The sequence below is a fragment of the Pundamilia nyererei genome, unplaced genomic scaffold (genome assembly GCF_000239375.1).
Source record: "Pundamilia nyererei isolate P.nyererei 1_Seehausen unplaced genomic scaffold, PunNye1.0 scaffold00010, whole genome shotgun sequence".
NCBI classification, from domain to species: Eukaryota; Metazoa; Chordata; class Actinopteri; order Cichliformes; family Cichlidae; genus Pundamilia; species Pundamilia nyererei.
The window spans coordinates 2509095-2529342 of NW_005187411.1; the positions used below are offsets into that span (position 1 = coordinate 2509095).

Here is a 20248-nt window from a genome sequence, read left to right on the forward strand (position 1 = left end):
TTGATAGATTTTAACTTATATACTTTAACTGCAGATACAAGTTAGCTAAACTTTCTTTCCTTTTGTGTGTAGATTTGTATCTAAAGTTCTGTAAAATAATAACTAGAGCTTTAAAATAAATGTTATGGAGTACAAGGTACAGCATGTGCATTCAAAATGGAGCAGAAAAAGAAAGTAGCCTAGCATATTTTTAACTATATGAAAAGTGTGTTTGAGTAAAGTACTCTTTCCATCCCATTGTTAGACAGTAATAGTGGCATGGTGGGAATGGGGCCTCTGGACATGTGCTCTATCGGCACTCCATGGGATCACATTTAAATCAAGTGTCATGAGTGGGCCCCACCCCGGCAGGACAATGTGAGAAGTATCGCCCCAAAAAGTTTTCAGAAACTGCTGGAACAACAGGACAAAGAGCCGGAACAAGTCCCTTCTACAGAGACCCCACCCACAAACCCACAGGACAAAAAAAAAAAAAGATCACATCTCAATCTCCCTTTGCCTTTTCATCAAGAAGGCAGACCCACCAGCACATGATATTACACATTTGATAATAAAATAAAATGTCATGTACCAAATTGAGCTTTTTGAGTATGATTATATATGCAGAATAAGAAGTAGGACACAATCGTTCTGGTCATGTTTATTTAAATAAATACCAACATAAAGTAAAGCATGAGTTTGAAAGAGTAAACAGTTCAAACTGGAACAAGTTAAGAGAAAATATAATTAGGGGCTTAGCCTATACACCGCATCCCTGAGTAACAGCAACATTTGCAACTTCTATTACACACCCCACAGATTAAATAGCTTTTCAATGATTTATGGCTTTAATATTGTTACTGAGTTAAAGTGAGAATGCAGCTCAGTTTTTGATGACAAAAGCATGTTTTTAAGAGGTCTGCTGGCAATGACTATTTGTTGGCTAGACAAGTAAAGGATAAGGTTACAGATGTGCCGGTGGACAACTATATATACCAACATTAAAAAAAAAATAAAATAAATTATGCTAGCTCACTAGTTGCATGGAATCAATACAGTAACATCAGCATCAAGTCCTTTGAAAGTTAAAAACAGACTTTGTCTGCACCTCCGAAGATAAATCTTCATACCCAGGATAAAATACGTAATTTGAGCATTTCACATGAGGACTAAACCGCACCTTGATCACCTCATCGAATGAAGGCCAAAAAGACGGAAAGGATAATTGAAAACGTTGATCGAGTCGATACATCCGCTGAAGTCCATGACAGGATGCTCATTCCTCATCGGGGAACTTGAATTTAGCATAGACGATGAGCATAACTACGGACATCACGACACACAGGGAACCAATCACGAGGTAGGCAATGCCGAGGAATTCATTGCTTCCACCCATCCAGGACACATTGCTGAACACAATCTTCTTCGCCCCATTAAAAGCCCGAACAGGATAGTCTGGGGCACAAGTGTTAAGGATATACACTGAGAATAGATACAAATGGATACCAGTTGTGGAAAACAATAACACTAAAGCAGAAAAGACATAAGTTATATCAAAAAGTACATTTTTCATTCCATAAAAATCTGTCTTGCTTGTATTGCAAACAAACAAATATATTTAAATGTTGTATTGAAAGTATTCAAACTTACAGCCCTGTTTTCTAAAGTGGGCGATATGGAGAACTTTACATAAGTCCTGCCTTGGCACAGGACAATCAAAAGCTATTTGCCTAGCTTGTTTACCTATGTCAGAAGATTTGCCTGTTTTTTTGGTCACCTTAAAGAACTCCTGAGTCATTGTGCTCAAGCCAGTGCTCTGGTGAACAGAGACACACCCAACCCGTTGAACAGGTTACGAATACACTGCTGTGGCTGTAACACGACACTGGAGCCTCGTAAATCTTTAAATCGGTGGAATTTTTTATTTTTTTAAACAGCAGGCTATTTTGTAAGTGTTAAATATCATTGGTTTCATATCATCATTTATACATGTGTATAAATACATATATTATAAATATGCATCATCCTTTAAATCATCGTATATTCTGTAATGAGTACAAGGATACTGTAGGTGATGTCAATCGTGTAGTTTCCAGCTGGGAGACCCTTTTGATAATCCCCGCTTGCATCGATTCGTCGATACAGCTTTCTGAAATTTGGCAGTGCTGCCCTCCTCATCCACACCAGGAAATCTTGATTCACAAACCCGTTGTTACTAGGGTCTGATGCGTCCAACTCATAAGCAGGCTTGGCCCAATTTATGGGTTTCACAGTACCTGCAAGTCAAAGTAGGCCAACATTTACCAAAGTATGTTAAGTTCCTGGAATGTGCACTTTATTACCCTCTATTAAACACAACTTAAGATAAAATTAAACTAAAGGTACTACCATTGAAGGCATTCTTCAGAGGTGTAACACTTGGATTTCTGTATTTGATGTTGTAGTCTGTCCACCACGCTATTCCTTTTCCATCCAAGGGCACGTTATTTGTTGTCCCATTGACGGTCCAAGTCAGCGTGAAAGTGTCTTTAAAAGAAAAAAAAAATTAACACTTCCTTTTATAGAAGATACTTTAATCTCCACAATTACTAGAGATCCCATACAAACCATTGAACATGCTGTTTGCTATTGATCCACATGGCACAATTGGTTTTTTGCTGCTGTCGTAGTCATAGGGGGAACAGGAACTACTGGGGCTCTTCAAGAGATACAGACATTTTTTTTAAATCCATGGTCTGTAAGATTTACATGAATTACAGAACTGTAAAAGTAAATTCAGGACAGCTTTAGAAACTGCATGTTTTTACACATCCAAGTCTGTGCATGTCTGTGAAATACTGTGTGTTCTTAACTCACTGTAAAGTAACTCAGGTCTCCATATAGCTGATTATCGTCTTTGGATGCCCCATATCTTCTGTAGTTTTGGAAGTAGTTTGACAATCCGTAATAAAAGAACACAGGGCCCTGGATTAAGGAAAACAAAACCCACATAAAAAAAAAAGCAATAACCAAAAAACCCCACTGAATTGAGAGGCAGGAGTACAGTTATGCTGGCATAAATTATATAAAATAAGGATCCATCCCAACCTGAAACAGAGTAGTGAGGGTGAAGTTCAGTGAGCACTTGCAGTTTGCTATAACTGACTGGGAGCAGCTAGAACATGGTGATCCGTTGCTATCCCCAGTGTAGTCCAACTGTGTGGGAAAGAACATCAAAGTATGAATTCTTACTTCTCAAAAACACCTATTTTTATTCTTGTAATCAAGTCTGTAAGCAGACAGCATGGTCAGTAACTGTTTATAAGAATGATCCCATATATCAATTTTAATGTTTAAAGACTGTTTAATAACAGGGGCGGATCTAAAGAAATTTTTTTAGGGTGGCATGAGGGTGGCAGAGAAATCAAATGGGGTTGCAAAATCAAAGCCTTTTTTTTTCCAAACACATATGCAGGTGATGACATATGGTTAAAATGATTCAAATGCAGTAAATATACATGCTTTTCATATAAATATTGTCTATAACTTAATTATTTTCTGTAGCCCACATAATTAAACATGTTAGTTTCACATAGAATCCACATAAAACACGTGAATTTTGATTCTATGTACTCTATAGCCAGTTTAATAAATAAATATATAGCACAATATGTATAAAATTCAGAAAGCTACACAACATGGAGCGGTGTTGTTCAAAATGTGCTCTGGCACAATCATAGGCATGGCTTTCTGCTGAAAACAAGAAAAAAGCCGGTCCTGCTATGAGCTGAACCATTTGTTAATGGTGTAGGGCAGCGGTCCCCAACCCCCGGGCCTCGGACCGGTACCGGTCCGTGAGTCGTTCGGTACCGGGCCGCGAGAGTTGAGGCTCGGGTGTGAAATGTCTGGTTTTCAGGGTTTTATCGGTTTTCAGCGTTACTTTGTTATCGTTTTTATCGTTAACTCGCTTTTCCTGGGTCCTTTCACGGGGGTAAGAAAAAAACCTCTTTTTTTCGGTACCGGTACTAGTTTTATTTTGTTGTATTTTTCCGTGACACCTTAAAGGCCGGTCCGTGAAAATATTGTCGGGCATAAACCGGTCCGTGGCGCAAAAAAGGTTGGGGACCGCTGGTGTAGGGGGCTAACACTATTCAATAAATTCAAAGTTAATGGTATCTTATTTTAATAAACAACACTGTCATATGCAAAACTAGGGTGACACTTGGGGTGGCAAGAGATCATTTTAGGGTGGCACATGCCACCATTCTAGATCCGCCCCTGTTTAATAATTATAATTATTTTAAAAAGTTGTCATTTGATTGTTCATCCTAGGCATATGCTTTCAGTGTGGAGGTCATACCTCTAACACCTGGATGCTCCTGGAAGTGACAAGGAGAGCGACTCCAATGCCGATGAAGGCCAGCCCAATGAGGACAAATCCTGGGATTACAATTCCAGCAGAAAGTATAGGCTGCCATGCCGGAAGCCTTTGCTGGGTGAAGGCGGTGTTGTCTGGCCGGTTGGTTGACTCTGACTCTTGTTTCACCATTTTCTCGCTTCTGTTGGATTGAATCATTATAGGTTTACAAGTATGATCCAGTTTATAGCATTGCAAATGTGTCTATCACATCCACGGCAATGTATGAACCCCCTACTAAAAGTATACTAGCTCATTTGTTCACCAACGATTTATACAGGTGTGTTGACAACTGACGTCACAAAACACTGTAGCACAGCTCGACACAAAACACAGCGAAAACCTTTGTAATACTGTACACACGAAATCTAAAACCCCGACCGGCGGTATACAGATTGTTAAAAGTACACCACTGCGTTTTCGCTCACCTTTAAATGGGTTTGTGTAGATACATAGTTTACCCCAAACAAAATGCTTTATCATTATATTCACGCCTAACACTTGGGTTTATATGTTTAGCCACTTACGTGCAATCAGCTCTAAAACGAAGACACAAAAGCCTCAAAAACAGAACATCGATATGCTTCCCTGAGTCGTGAGCCCGACGGAGCGGAACACCTTTACCTGCTTACCCCGCCTACTCTGCCACACCTGCTCTTTTCTTTTCTAGGGATGACGTCAGTTGTTTGCAGGGTCGAGGTTTTGCGGACAGAAAGTAGGACGGAAACGCGGAACATGCAGGCTTGTTTTGGCCACTAAAAAATAAATAAAAAGCCGTGATACTGGGTTGAACTATGTCAACTAGGCCTATGCAAATTTGAAACTCCGAGGGTATCATATTTGAGATTTGTGTGAATAAACTCCACAAAAAATGCCGGAAGTAGCAAAAATTATGCAAATTAAAACCGAAATGGGCAAACTGATATACATTTACTTTTATTCAACAAATATTTTTTGAATCAGGCTTTACAAGGCTGACTTAATTAAAAAAATGATAAACTGACTTGTAATTTTGACTCAGTATAACATATGCTGTAATTTAGTAATAAATGATTTTTTTTTCTTTAAAACGCTCTTTCCGTGCTGGATTCAGAAGCTATTCCAGAGCACCAACATAGTGTTCATATCTAAAGGTAAACAATATTTCATCCATTGCAGTAGTTATGATCCATTTAACCACGAAAAGCGCCCTCTAGTAATGGCAGTAACAGTAGGAGCTATTCAAAGGCTCGGCATTGTTTTAGATTGGCAGTTATCTCAACCATTAACTACACAGGGCGGCAATTGCGTAACGTTTTCCATTCACCAATCACAGAGAAGTTCGTTGTGCCAGGTCTAATAGTGTGGAGTCTTTGTGTTGACATCTTCTGGGGGATTGAGAGGTATTATTAATATTTTCAGTATTTTATAATTTCCGGTTGCCTTAAAACAGTAGCAGTGTAGTGCAGAGTAGTGTGAGAACGTTTGCAAACGATTTCGCGAACAGTGTATCAATACGCATTAATTTCCAAACAAACCGGCGTACGTGCTCTTATGCTACCATTGGTGCTAGCCGGAGCTTATTGTTAGCATTGGCTAACCTAGCATGGTCGCCAATGAGAAATTAGAAAGGAATATATTAAATTCAGTTAAATCTATATGGCTGCAGTACATTGCGCGTTTAGCAGTAGCGTTAAATGGTTACGATATGAAATTCATATGGTGCATTTAAGGCTCTGAACAGAAGAAAACCTGCTGTTGGCAAATGATTGCTAAGCTAGTTTTGTCGTTAGCTTGCTAGCTGAAACAAGTCAGAGAAAGACGGTTCCTGACTAACGGATTGGGCATATTTAATCAGAAAGTAGGATACAGACGGGCAAACGGCAAGCCATTTCCTGTTGTCTTCAGGAGATATCTCGACTTGATCGACAGACATTGTGAAAGACCTTCGTCCCACGCAGGGTCTCAGTATTTTACGAAGTAATTTAGCTAAGTTAAAATCCATTTAAAATTACACAAAAGGCCGATATCAAACAGTCCTGTTCGTAACCATATTTCTGGTTCTGTCTTTATTTCTTAGTGTTTGAATGGATATTACCAGGTGCACGGAGAAATGGGTAAAACAAGACAAGGTTACTGTACCTTGGTGCCCTCATTTCATAAAGTCATGACATCCATGCACACGCAACATTGTTTAAATCATCCAGTTATAGAAATAAAAAAAAACAAACGAATTAATGTCTTTATTTTGGGATGATGTATTTTCAAACACCAGGCAGTATTTTGCAGTTCTTGCTTCAAATGGCAGGAGGATGTTCAAATGTTTATGATGAAAAATAATTGTTAACCAAACCTTCAATTACTGAGAATTACACTTACAAGGGCTTTTGGACTGACGGTGCAAAGACTTGCAGACCCTTGTGCATTGTTTCTTATCCCTATGGATTTTGTACTTTTTATATGTTGCTTTAAAGTAAATCTTTAATTTTCATATATTTTGCAGTAGTATAAGTGCAGTAATGTGTGCACACAGTTATTTACCCAGTGCTCAAAACCACATCATCATGTTCATCCAATATTTTCTTTTATTATTATTATTGGTTACACTGTTGCGAACATCTAAATTTCAACCATTTCACTTTTTGTTGTTGTAAGCATCATCATTAAGGAGTACATCTCATTCCTGTTCCCTTTTTTGTTCAGGAGAGGCCTCCAACATCCTCCATAATGCTGTCTAGCAAGAAATCAGATGCGGGTTCCTCCTCCTCTTCTTCGTCTTCTGCAGCGGGAGGTGATAGGGTCCCGGGTTCTGACATCCAGACGGGATCTGCAGCCTCAGTGGCTGGAGCTATGGATTCAAAGAAAAAGGACAGGTCTTCCCCTAGTGGGGAACATGGAGGAGCCTCTTTGTCACACCAGTCAGGCCCCGGAGGGGCAGATCAGGACTCTGCTGAAGTCCGTAGGACGAGTCGACGCAAGCGAGCAAAAGTAAATATTTTAGGTTTATAGATGCTCACGAGGGAAGGAAAGGAAATAAGTTTATTGTGGCATCATGAGAATTGATTATATTCTGTGCTTCAGGAGCGTTCATTATCCGAGGAGTGTTCATTATCCCAAGACACAGGTATTTTTCTGCGTCTGCACCTCCGTGAAAAGTTAGAAGTGGCAGTTGTTTCCCAGTGTTTACAGTGTGATATTTCTGGCAGTTGTTGGTTATGCCTGAGAAATGTTTCAGCACTTCTAAGAGAAGTGGGAGTAAATGAACGATTTACACAAACGCCGGTTTTAATGATGCTTTTATTGTGCCTACTGTTGCAGGTGGAGTACCGCGAGATGGACGAAAGCCTGGCTAATCTTTCGGAGGATGAATACTACTCAGAGGAGGAGAGGAATGCCAAAGCAGAGAAAGAAAGGAAGCAGGTCATCCCTCCTCCACCCCCACCTGTGGAGGAAGAGAATGACAGTGAACCAGATGAACCGTCTGGTGTGTGAAACACTTGCATGTTAGAGCAGTAAAAGAAGACATGTTCTGCTAATTGGTTGCAATTCTTAACTGAGTGGCGTGTTAAACTGATCTTAGACTTCATTTCAACAGAAAAGAAATATGCGTGTTTATTTTTAGGTTTGGAAGGTGCTGCTTTCCAGAGCCGTCTTCCTCATGACCGTATGACATCCCAGGAAGCAGCCTGCTTCCCTGACATCATAAGTGGTCCCCAACAGACTCAGAAGGTCTTTCTGTACATTCGCAACCGCACGGTATGTATTCATATAAATGGATTAATTTGAGTTTCTAGATAAAGGGCAGTACTGTAATTCATGTTATTCTCATCCAGCTCCAACTGTGGCTAGACAACCCTAAAATACAGCTGACCTTTGAGGCCACAGCGCAGCAGCTTGAAGCTCCATATAACAGTGAGGAATTAAATAAAACACTTTTTCCCCATTATTTTTATTTTTGTCCTCATACAGAAAGAGAAATTTGATGTCCATTTGTTCTCTTTGTAGGTGATGCTGTGTTGGTCCACAGGATACACAGTTACTTGGAAAGGCATGGTCTCATTAACTTTGGTATTTACAAGAGGGTCAAGCCTTTACCCAGTAAGTTCATCCAGTTATTCTACTGCTGAAATAGCACTAGCGATTAACCTAATTTTGGTACATTTTATGTTTTCTACATGACTTTGAGTTGAAAAATAAAATACTGCCTTGTCCTGCAGCAAAGAAGACTGGGAAGGTTATAGTCATTGGTGGAGGTGTGTCTGGCCTGGCCGCAGCCCGGCAGCTGCAGAGCTTTGGGATGGATGTTACTGTGCTGGAAGCCAGGGTACATTACTAACAGTATTTCTGTTAATCAGATGTTGGTATAAGTCATTTGAGATTTTAAAATGCTCACTATAACAAGCCTCTAAATTCTATTCATGTATACTTTTAAATTTCTTTTTTTGAAATGTTAATCTTTTCATGCAGGACCGTGTTGGAGGCAGAGTGGCCACATTCAGGAAGGGCAACTATGTTGCAGATCTTGGAGCCATGGTAGTGACAGGGCTGGGTAAGAATCAGATTATTTTTGTTGAGATGCTGAAGTTAATCATTTTTTGCATTTAGTAAGTGTTTAGCATCTGTGTGCTGTAGAGGTGTATATATTTTAGTATACAATTCCTAATACTCCAAAACTCAGAAGCGTTCATGTGTTCAAGATGCAAATAATTTTTAGTGTCACATGATCTGAGATCACAGTGTTAAGAGCTATTTTTTAATTATAGTTTTATATTGGTTTAGTTTTACTTTGATTAACCTGTAGAGGGTGATAACAGCCTGTGTAATGTCATTGTATTTTGGGTCTGTGTGTGCACTTGTTCAGGAGGAAATCCTATGGCAGTTGTCAGTAAGCAGGTTAACATGGAGCTAGCCAAGATCAAACAGAAGTGTCCACTATATGAAGCCAATGGACAGGCTGTAAGTACAATGAATGATCTTAATAATACTGAGGTGCCTCTTGGTTATTATCCTGTTGCAGCAAAACTCAGTGGGGCTCCTAAGATATTTGTAAATATATATTTGATTTACTTTTAATAACAAACTTTTTGTGTGTGTTTGTTGTTTTATTTTTTTGTTTTTTGTAAAAATCCAAATTTTGTTACAAAACCACGATGTGGCAATAGGCTAACAGCAATAGAGGCATGCATGCTGATGTGTGAAAAATGTCTGCTTGCTTCAACCATGCTGCTGTTCATACTGACACACCCATTAAACATTCCCAGTGATGGTAACAGAACTATGTGAACCATTTGATTTAATAACACAGATAACCTCCATGTACAACTTATGTTTGCCATAGCTCCAGACCAGACCCACACAATGTTCAGTAGACATGTTAAAGTCTGTGTTTTCTGTTTCATCTCAGTGGTCTTGTGAAGATGTTTTCAATGAATGCCTTTCTTGGGGTCATTTCACATGATTTCTGTTGGGTTACCTAACTCTAGGAGATGATTTTGAAATCGTTTGCAGCTTTAATCATTTAGTAATTGATGTGGAAATGTGGTTAAAGTTGGCAAATGTCTCGTGAAAACAAACACATGGGAAGTCATAATTTTTATCAGTTACTAACAAAAGGGTTCAAATCACAAAGTAGCTTCACCTTGCATCACAGGGTCAATTTATTATGTTTTTTTTCTCACCTGGCTGTTCCCCATCATCCCCCACAGTTTGATAACCACTGCTCAAAACCCACCTCCATGCTGGTTTATTTATTTGATTTCTGTTCCTGATTGTGGGTCTGGTGGTTCACTCTGAATGTTTGAATGAGTCTTTTTATTATGTCCAACAACAAGTCAGTGGTTTCTGAGTTTGTTGAAATTGATTGTGTGTTTGCACTTGTAACTTAAACGAGGGCATGGCCATGCTTTTAGACACATTCATGCATAAATGTCGGAAGCGCCACAGAGTCTGCTTTTAACATGTACAGATGTGTAAACCAGAACATTCTGTTAGGATTTTCTTTTCTTTTCTTTCTTTTGATGCTTGCAGAAAAGGTGAACTCTTGGCATTAAAGTGCTGTGTTTGCATTCCTAGCTGGTACTTGTCCCTTTTATGGCTTTCAAAGATTCACCGAAACATGGTGGTAGAGTTTTTAACTACATACTGTTGCGTCTGATCAACAACAGCTCTAGTTCCTCTAGGAACTGAACAGCCTAGAAACGGATCTAGCCTAATGTCATTAAATTGTTTTTTCCCCCTTTAGTTTGTGTTCTACCCATTAGACTGCAGCAACATTAGTAGGATGTTTAGGATCCTTTTCAAGGCTCTATTTTGAAATCTTTTGAAGCAGTCACATCACGTGTAACTAATTCCCCCCCTGCAGGAAAAGACAAATTAAGTGTACATGATTTACTTTTGTGCAAAACCGTTTGACTTTGAAAATGTTTACTTAATATGTTGTCTCTCTCTCTTCCCCTCTCTCCTGCCATGTTCATCTTTTTGGTGAACTACTAAAGGGTGAACGATGCACAAGTGTATGTATCTGTTTATTTGCATACTATTTCTCTTACTTCCTTTTTAACCAGTTTTAGAACTAAATATTTCTGCTCATCCATTTGAGCTTCACATCATGTAACTTTTTTTAAAATCCCTGTAGTAGTTAAAGAGAACAGCAAATAAGCAAAGTGTCATTAACTTTTGTGTTTGGATAGAAAATGACAAAACACTATGTTTAGCTTTTTAGCTTTTTTTTTAAAGTAGTGAGTTGATAAGAAATCAGTTTAAATGTTTCTGGTTTCAATTTTTGAAAAAGTAACTTTGGTTAGCAAAAAACACATTACAAACACAATATTTTAGCTCAATTTAATAACAATGCTATGCAGAAAATCTAGTTATATCATTGGCTATATTTCTACTAAATTGCAGTAGACGAGGCTGGCTGTGAAAAATATTCAATGCATTAATCAAATCAAATAAAGAAAGCTCCATTCTTTGATAAATGTACAGCATCCTCATGTGTTTCACCCCAATCATAATGTGTAATGTGTTCTACTAATGCTTAGCCATAGATCTAACTCTTTTCTTGCATTGTCTGTGTTCTGTGATTTTGAAACATGTCATAAATCTCTTTCTGCATGTTTATCGAGGCATCAAATACTGTAATATTTCTAAGTATTTTTTAAGGAGACATGAATAACTTTTATTAGTGAATCAAAGTTTTTTTGTCAGTATTGATTCCATTATTCCTAAACATCAAAAGAGTTAAGTGTAGTTTTGTTTATTTGACTAGTGCCATGTCTCGTGTGCCTGTACTTTTATTATGCTGTCTTTTAAATGCCACCAATGAGAAATTCTCCTCATGCGATTGCTTGGGTGTCCAGGTACCAAAAGAAAAAGATGAGATGGTGGAGCAAGAGTTCAACCGACTGCTGGAGGCCACCTCTTACCTCAGCCACCAGCTGGACTTTAACTTCCTCAATAACAAACCAGTGTCTCTGGGTCAGGCTTTGGAGGTGGTCATACAGTGAGTAACAGAATCTGGTATCAGTATCAAAGATGCTTATAGGTACTTGAATGCACCTCTAATGTGTCTGTATGTGTGTAGGCTGCAGGAGAAGCATGTAAAAGATGAGCAGATAGAACACTGGAAGAAGATTGTGAAGACTCAGGAAGAGCTCAGGGATCTTCTTAATAAGGTGAGCATAAATTACTTTATGAATTTCCTTAGCTGCCACTTTCTTCCCCTCGCTCTGCTTACCTACCTCAACTCTTTTCTCCACCTTTCAGATGGTATCCACTAAGGAACGTGTTAAGGAGCTCCATCAGCAGTATAAAGAAGCAAGTGAAGTAAAACCCCCCAGAGATATCACAGCTGAATTCCTGGTGAAGAGCAAGCACAGAGACCTCACCGCACTCTGCAAAGTAAGTTCGATGTTTGTTTGTTTTTTGAGAAATGGAAAATAGACACTGGACAGATCGCCAGTCTAACACTATTTCAGATCAAAAGCAAATGTATTTCACATGGGATAAGGGGAAGAGGATGGATGGTTGGATATGATCCAAAAATCACTAATCAGTGTCATAGAAGAGCATTATAGCTACAACTCCTTACACTATCCTACACTTTTGTTAGTGTCACATAGTGTCTGTGTTTTGTTTTTATTTTCTGTAGGTTGAGCTACTATGAGGCAGTATTAGACATTCTAGGTTTATTATAAGGTTCATTCATTGGTCGGGAAGTTGACCCACCACAGTGTGTAGGAAAGAACTTTCAATATTTAACAAGTGATTTTAAGAGTATTATAGTGCTAAAGAAGTACTATCATCTGAAGGGGATATTTTATGGACCACTAGTTCAGGGTGGATGCCTCGCAGAATTTTAATGCTGTGCTGTCTAAGTAAACCAGACAGGCTGTGTTTAAGTGGTTTAATGCCTCAGTTGGACGTAATATTAGAGTGAGTGCCGCTGTTTTATTTTTGGTGAGGATAAATCACCTCCACTACTGCTGTGTGTGTATTTAAAGGGGAAGATTTAGTTTAAACACAGCTGGTATCTGAACTGGATTTGTCTGCGACCCATCCGCTCTCTGAGAGACCACTTCAAGGGTTTGAATCACTGTCTTACAGTCTTTCTGTCTGCACATGTGTATACATACACTTTTAGCAAGACAGACTTGGCTTTTAAGAGAGTGTGTGTGTGTTTATGCACATTATATTCTTTTATGACTGCACTGTAGAACAAGATTTTAAAGCCAGTGAAATTCTTTTTGTTGAGAGATTCTGTGGTAGTCTTGCCACTTTTTGTGTTTCCTCAGGTCAGCTAGTTTAGAGGCGAGGGATCCTTAAGACTTAATGTAGCTTTGCCTGGAGCTTCGACTGCTACGTGGTAATACCAGACTTTGCACTGTCCTAGTTTTTTCTCTTGTGGTGAACTGAACAGGTTAAGTCAGCTCTTTCTGTCAAAGCTGCGTGTCCTTTCTGCATGACCTGAAACCCTCAGGGTGTGTACCGTGTACACACATGTACATGCATGTGAAACTCAATCTCCAAAAGTCTGTTGTTTGACAGAAGTACTGGTGTATTGCTAATTTTGGGTCCTGAAGTGCATACTAAATGCAAGCTGAAGTAAAAAATTATTAAGATGGTGATCGAGGCCAGACTATAAAACACTTTTAAAAATCATGTATTTGTGATAATATTCCCAGTATCTGGAAGCATAAGAAGTTTCCTACACTGTGATTGTGATCCCTTGTGACACTGCTAAACGTCTAGGCTGTATGTACACTGAATGAAATCTACATTACATGACTGTGCTGTTTGTTTGTAGGAGTATGATGAGTTGGTGGAGATGCAGGTCAAACTTGAAGAGAAACTCCAAGAGCTGGAAGCAAATCCACCCAGGTAAGACCCCACCCTCCATCCCAAAGAACCCCAACAGGATTTGGATTTTTTGGGGGGGGTTATAAAAAAACGATTCTAAACACCGAGATGTTGTTTTTACATTTGAGTTCTGAGCTAGAACAAATACCCAGATTTGGCTGTACTTTGTACCACTTTGGTGTTTAGTGGCAAAGTAAATCCTGTTTCCAGGTTTACAGTGGTGATTTATTATTAAGCAATTGTTTTTTGGTCCTTTAATGAAAGTCACAGTTGGGTTTGCAACACTAACCTGCGATGTCACTACTGATGTAAATCTTCAGCGGCTTTCACAAGTAAAAATACTGGACTGATTATGTTGAAGCATCATTTGCTAAATATGGATTGAGTGAAATTTGTTGGTTAAATAAACAACACTGACTGTGTGTTTAAAGAAATATTTTTAAAATACAAACCCAGTCACGAAGAATTATGGGATGCTTTCCAAGACATAAATAAAAAGTGATTACACTGATTTGCATTTTATGAAGCAGTATTTATAAGAGAAAGGGCAACAAAATGCGGGAAAAGTAAGTGTTACTAAAAAGAAAATGAATTGGGTTACCTGGCGACGCGTCAGTAACCTGGGTATAAAAAGAGCTTTTTAAAGAGGCAGAGTTAGAAAAGTAAAAATGAGCACCACAAGGTTCAGCAGTTTCCAAAACTTCTCTGCACGCATGAGACAAGACCAAAAATCAACGGACACGGTGGTAGAAAGGGCTCTATCTGTTATCAGTTTATCAGATAACGGGTTTGTGTTTTTAGTTATATTTTTGTGTTTAGTTGTATTTTAAACAGCATCCCAACTCTTTCAGAATTTCATTTGAAAGAGCAGCCTGAGTTGAGTTAGCGTGAGCTGTCAGTGTACCTCACTTCTCATTGCCTTCCCCTTCTTTCCCACAGTGATGTTTACCTGTCATCCAGGGATCGGCAGATCCTAGACTGGCACTTTGCCAACTTGGAGTTTGCCAACGCTACACCCCTCTCCACCCTTTCTCTCAAGCACTGGGATCAGGTATGTACACGAACACATTTTGAAAAGACTTAACTGTGCAATGCAAGACTGCGGTTGGTTTTAATGAAGACGGTCGAGGTTCTTGGCTTTTTCATATGCTCAATAAGCTATTGTTGCTTTGAAAATACTTTTGGGGAAGTTTATTATTGTGCTGACATAAAATGTTAAATTAATGTTTCCACAGGATGATGATTTTGAGTTCACTGGCAGCCACTTAACAGTAAGAAATGGTTACTCGTGTGTTCCTGTGGCCTTGGCTGAGGGCCTGGACATCAAACTAAACACAGCGGTGCGGCAGGTCCGATATACAGCATCTGGTATGTGTCTTATGTCATTTGGCAAAAGTGGAACTGAAGGAACTCAGTATTGCAGTTCATATAAATGCAGAATGTTTAAGGAGCACTCTTGTTGATTCTGCAGGCTGTGAGGTTATAGCTGTGAACACTCGCTCCACGACTCAGACATTCATCTACAAGTGTGACGCTGTGCTGTGCACACTACCCCTCGGGGTGCTGAAGCAGCAGCCCCCTGCAGTCCAATTTGTTCCCCCACTGCCAGAGTGGAAGACATCAGCTATACAGAGGATGGGTTTCGGCAACCTCAACAAGGTTGGATTTAAATATATGGATAAGCATTTGTTAAAGTGAAAAGGATAAACTCTGCATTGTTTAGGTTCTACTCATAAAAACGGAGTCGCATTTTTATGCTGGAGTCCAAAGATTTTAATTTTAAAGTCATTCACAGTGGGGTAACACATGTGATGTGCCCAACTTTTGCCTGACTCCTAACACATGTTGTCATGTTCAGCTTCAGCGCTCAAGCTATTTTAAATCATGTAGCGTGTTTTCAGCAGGACTGAGGAGCTGGTTTCTCAGGGAGATGACCCTCTGTTTTTGCTGCAGCATAATTATGCTGAAAACCTGACCTTCAGCTGCTGGAGGGATATTGCATTTAAAGCAAAATCATTATTCAGGATTTATTGATTGTAGTCTCGAGGGGTTTGCTATTCTGCGCTCAAATTGCTAAGCTTGCACTTCTGCTGTAGTGAGCCGATTTCTTTTGTGTATTTTTTTTTATTTATTTTTTTATTTCATAAATCAGTCTAGGATTCCAATTTTCTCTATATATGTCTATGCTATTGTTGTTCTATTCCTCGTGTTAGTTTGGAAGATGATGAGTGGTGACTAGAGGAGAGCCATGTATGTGTAGGTGGAACAAAGCTGGATGGCGTGCACACCAAAGATGCTTTTTGCCCCGTGTTAGTAATCCGATCAGAGTGCTCATTCTGTGCCAATCCTGACCCCCACCAGCTCCTCTACTCCCTCTGTTGTCGTGCATCATCCGCAGCAGAGTACTTTATTTTCTAATTCTGCTGCATCACAGAGGAGAGTACTGCATTATTATGCAATCTGAGCTGCTACTAGCGCAGTTACTCCAGCAGGAGGAGCTCTACCATTCACATGGCCCAACCTATTCTGAGCTGTCAATGTGCTAAGCATTAGATGTACTTCACAAATGATTGAGTTTTGTCTTAAATAAGCTGCCTGATTGTTAGGTGACTGTTCTTAATTTATCACCCTCCCTGTTTCTGAAGGTGGTGCTGTGTTTTGACCGCGTGTTCTGGGATCCGAGCGTTAACCTGTTCGGTCACGTCGGCTCCACCACTGCAAGTCGGGGCGAACTATTCCTTTTCTGGAACCTCTACAAAGGTGGTGTACACATCACATATTTCTAGCCGTTGATGCTATTACTGCTTCAGTACTTTCTTAAGGGCTTTTACTTTTACTTAAGAGCTGTTCTTATGAGTAATTTGTTTCTTTAAAAACAAACCAAAAAACCCCAACCATATTTTGGTCTAAATAACGAATTGTGACTCTTTCTTTTAGCCCCGATCCTGCTCGCTCTGATGGCTGGCGAGGCTGCTGGCATTATGGAGAACATCAGTGATGACGTTATAGTCGGACGTTGCCTGGCCATCCTTAAAGGAATATTTGGAAGTAGCGCTGTGCCACAGGTAGAGCCTTTTGTGTGTCGTCTTTTGTTCTGTCCCCTAGTTTTGATCAGACACATCTTAATATTATGTTTGAAGCCTCCAGTGAAGTAGTGGTTGGGGCTTTTTTTCAAGCTCAAACATTTGGGTTTTCTCAGTTTTCCAATACTTTAAGTGGAATGTCAAATTCATTCCTGAATTGACCCCCATAACCAGCAAAACTTAACAGAGCGAGCATATGTGAAAGCGCCCGCAATGGGGGGGAGTCGCATCCAAACCACCTTTCATTATAAATCATTTGCTTATGGTTTCAAATGGGATAAAATCACATGCATGCATGCCAGCGTTGGAGCTGTGCACCATCCAGCTGTTTACAGGTCCCTCTAATATCATCATGGAAAATTCTTACAAAGCGTGTGCTGTTTTTGTTGTGTGTTGTCATGGCAGCCGAAGGAAACTGTGGTCACCCGCTGGCGTGCCGACCCCTGGGCGAGAGGATCCTACTCATATGTAGCAGCAGGTTCTTCAGGCAATGACTATGACCTGATGGCGCAGCCCATCACGCCTGGCCCAGCGATACCAGGAGCCTCCCAGGTAAGTGCTCAGCAGACGGCTGCTTATTATTCAGGAGTGTGTTTGTGTGTGTGAGTGAGAGCGAGAAAGTAATGAGGAAAAGTTGCCCACAATATTCAACCAAACCAAAGCAGAGCGGTTTATTCCCAGCACAGATGTTTTTGGGCTGTTTTGATGTTGGCGTGCTGATTTGATGTGAACAAGTCGCATGTATGTGTTGACTGATGAGCCACAACAATTTACTACCACCCCCACCCTCCCAATCCCGTCTACTTTTAACCAACTCTAACGGCGGAACATTTTAAAGCTTATCTCAAAGCGTTTGTTTCTTTTCTTTTGCAGCCTGTCCCTCGTCTCTTCTTCGCTGGTGAGCACACCATCAGAAACTATCCTGCTACAGTTCACGGGGCACTCCTCAGTGGTCTTCGAGAGGCCGGCCGCATCGCAGATCAGTTCCTCGGTGCCATGTACACACTTCCCAGACAAGCCACTCCCACTGGCACCAGCAACCCTCAGCAAACTCCGCCCACCGCCACCGTTTGAAAAGCTTCTCTTGAGTTCCTCCCTACTCAGGACTGGATCTACTAAGACAATTTGTGATTAAAATGTAAAAACAAAACAAGGTTTAACCCATAAACTGGTGACATTTCTGGATTGGTCTTTTTACACACAAACTCTGGACAGCATCTAGCCACACACAGCAGGGACGGATGCATTCTCACTACAGGAAATGTTGGTTTTGATGAGGGGTGGTGTCTGGGTATAGCATCCAGCAGGCAGGACAGGTGACACCCACCTGCTGTGAATTCTCCCTTCAAACTCTAGATAAATCTCTTGGTCAAAGCTCTGTAAGGTCTAAAGTCCCTTTTAGACATGGATAGATAAATAACGATGGCATTCAAACTTAGGGCAAACCAAATACAGAAATTTCTCTTCTGTATTTGGAAATTGTGAAATTCATTCAATTGCATTAGAAACGGTGTTAGGTACAGGGTCATTATGTACATGCTATTTCTTTGTGGGATAGTCTCCACTGAGCTGATAAAATCACAAAGATGCAGGAGACACTTCCCCAGTAAGGATCTATCATAATAATCTTTCAGACCTAGTGAGATAGACGACTATGACAGAGTTTTACAGAAAAGTGACCAGACATGTGCGGATGCCGTCAGATTGATAGAAAGTAGTGGATAAAATAAAAGGGGGCTCATGAAATTTTTTTTTTTAAATCCCCCAATAAGTTTTGCTATTAGAATAAAATAATGAGACTTCTAGAGTTTTCTGGACATGCGTTTAATTAAGATTCTTTTGCCTTAGACCATTTCTTCAGACATAGTTTGGCTCTTAAGAGGTCCCAGAAAAATGTGAAAATATGCAGATAGTACAACTACAAACTACTACCAGAATAGGATATGACCTACTACATAGACTGGGTTGCTAGGGAACCGTGAGGGGAAAAATCTTTTTTGTTGTTGTTGTTTTAGATTTGCCGGCATGGAATTACTTTCGGTACTTGGAGTGATTCGATGTGGAGCTATCAGAGCCGAATGTCTTATTTATGTTCTTTTGTTCCTCCAGAAGACTTTTGTTTTTGTCTTGTTGTCTTAAAGCTTAACATGTTACAGGCACACATACTGTAACTGTGTGCCTGTTAAATTTCATTTGTTTAGGCTGGAAAGTGTATTGAAAAAGACTTGTATTACAAGTTAAAGAGAGCTATTCAAAGAATTAACTTTTTTGTTTATTGTGATCAACACTTTTTTTGTATTGTCAGTTTCTTTTATTAAAAGAAGAAAAGACATATATTAAAGACTCTTTTTTTGGGGGGGAAATCTTAGATTTAAATGTGTAGATTGTCAGATTTCAGGATTCATCCCCCCCTTTTCTTGAGCTTCTACTACCTGCAACTGTGTCGTGATTGCGCTTTTACATTCATTTGCATGTAACATGGCTGCATCTGCTTTGACCCTTCGGTGACCCTCCTTCATTGCAGGTCTGGCCGCCTCCCAGGGTCTGTGGTACTGTTTGTGTTTTTGAGAGAGAGATGAGGGTCCCTGGCAGCAGCTCCACATAGTGGGGGATCTGATGAATGAAGGGGGAGATTAAAATGGTCAGCCTTGAGCTATGAGGTTTTTTTCTGAAGTTTCAGGGCTCGGTGCCCCTCTGTTTCCATGCACTCTTGAGCGTCATGGGCCTTTTTTTCCCCTCCTCAGAGCTGTGGTTATTATTATCGTGACCAAAGGAGATGTTTGATGTAACAACAGTAATTTGAGCTGGGGTTTTGGACTGCTGCACTCAGATATTTTCACCTCCCTGGTAAACCATAGACTCAGAGCAGTGTGTAACTGTTGACTGGTGAGGTTATTTTTTATAATAGCCTGTAGCCCACATCAACTGATTGGTTTATAGAGAGGCAGAAAGTATTATAAAAGTCTGTAAGTAACTACAGCTCCATAGCCGCTGGGTGAAATGTGTGCTAATGCAGGTACAAAACCTCCCACGTGCTGTTCATCACATCTCTCCTTTAGTATACTTTTATGACTAAATACCAGTACAACGAATTATCTTCCCATCACTCATGGTTGTCTAAATTAAGTACAAAAAATAAATAAATAAAAATCACTCTAGTGCCACTTCTAAAACTTATATAATTCTGCACAATTGACCTCTGACCCTTTGCATGTTCACTCAGTAAACATCCCACTCTGTTTTCTTTTCACACCTGCTGTAATGTGTGATCTCTATCCTGCTTCACTCCTCCGCTCGCCTGGAGTGCCACTGAGTCATTTCTACGGCTGACTTCACAGCACTAATTCAGGTCAGCCATCAGAGCTGAGGCTCAGAAGTACCAGGGTCCAAACAGGCACCACCTCCCATCCATCTGAATGTGGGGCAGATTAAAACCACAACAGCAGGTTAACCC

The 20248-nt window shown here is 40.0% G+C and overlaps 2 protein-coding genes across 7 annotated transcripts; one reads left to right on the top strand and one right to left on the bottom strand.

Annotated features, from left to right (window-relative positions):
• Positions 1-628: 628 nt before the first annotated feature.
• tmem30b (transmembrane protein 30B) lies at positions 629-5146 on the bottom strand. Of its 3 annotated transcripts, none has more exons than XM_005723810.2 (8): positions 5000-5146; positions 4319-4517; positions 3067-3174; positions 2836-2943; positions 2587-2677; positions 2368-2505; positions 2046-2255; positions 629-1434 (listed from the first exon to the last, which is right to left on the bottom strand). In XM_005723810.2, exons 1-8 carry the CDS (start codon positions 5110-5112, stop codon positions 1256-1258), a joined length of 1146 nt encoding a protein of 381 aa, XP_005723867.1. In that variant the 5' UTR covers positions 5113-5146; the 3' UTR covers positions 629-1255. The 3 variants fall into 3 exon arrangements, with proteins under 3 accessions (XP_005723867.1, XP_005723868.1, XP_005723869.1); XM_005723811.2 differs by having other exon boundaries at positions 4903-5032; XM_005723812.1 differs by lacking the exon at positions 5000-5146 and adding an exon at positions 4804-4886.
• Positions 5147-5465: 319 nt separating this feature from the next.
• Positions 5466-17974, top strand: kdm1a (lysine (K)-specific demethylase 1a). Of its 4 annotated transcripts, none has more exons than XM_005723813.2 (22): positions 5667-5757; positions 6435-6471; positions 7058-7342; positions 7670-7838; positions 7977-8110; positions 8188-8266; positions 8360-8452; positions 8572-8678; positions 8822-8903; positions 9216-9310; positions 10849-10866; positions 11713-11855; positions 11937-12027; positions 12119-12253; positions 13659-13732; positions 14651-14762; positions 14947-15079; positions 15183-15370; positions 16357-16471; positions 16649-16776; positions 17200-17346; positions 17668-17974. In XM_005723813.2, the coding sequence occupies exons 2-22, from the start codon at positions 6442-6444 to the stop codon at positions 17866-17868; spliced, it is 2559 nt and encodes an 852-aa protein (XP_005723870.1). In that variant the 5' UTR covers positions 5667-5757; positions 6435-6441; the 3' UTR covers positions 17869-17974. The 4 variants fall into 4 exon arrangements, with proteins under 4 accessions (XP_013763921.1, XP_005723870.1, XP_013763919.1 ...); XM_013908465.1 differs by having other exon boundaries at positions 7673-7838; XM_013908467.1 differs by lacking the exons at positions 5667-5757; positions 6435-6471 and adding an exon at positions 5466-5508.
• Positions 17975-20248: the final 2274 nt, after the last annotated feature.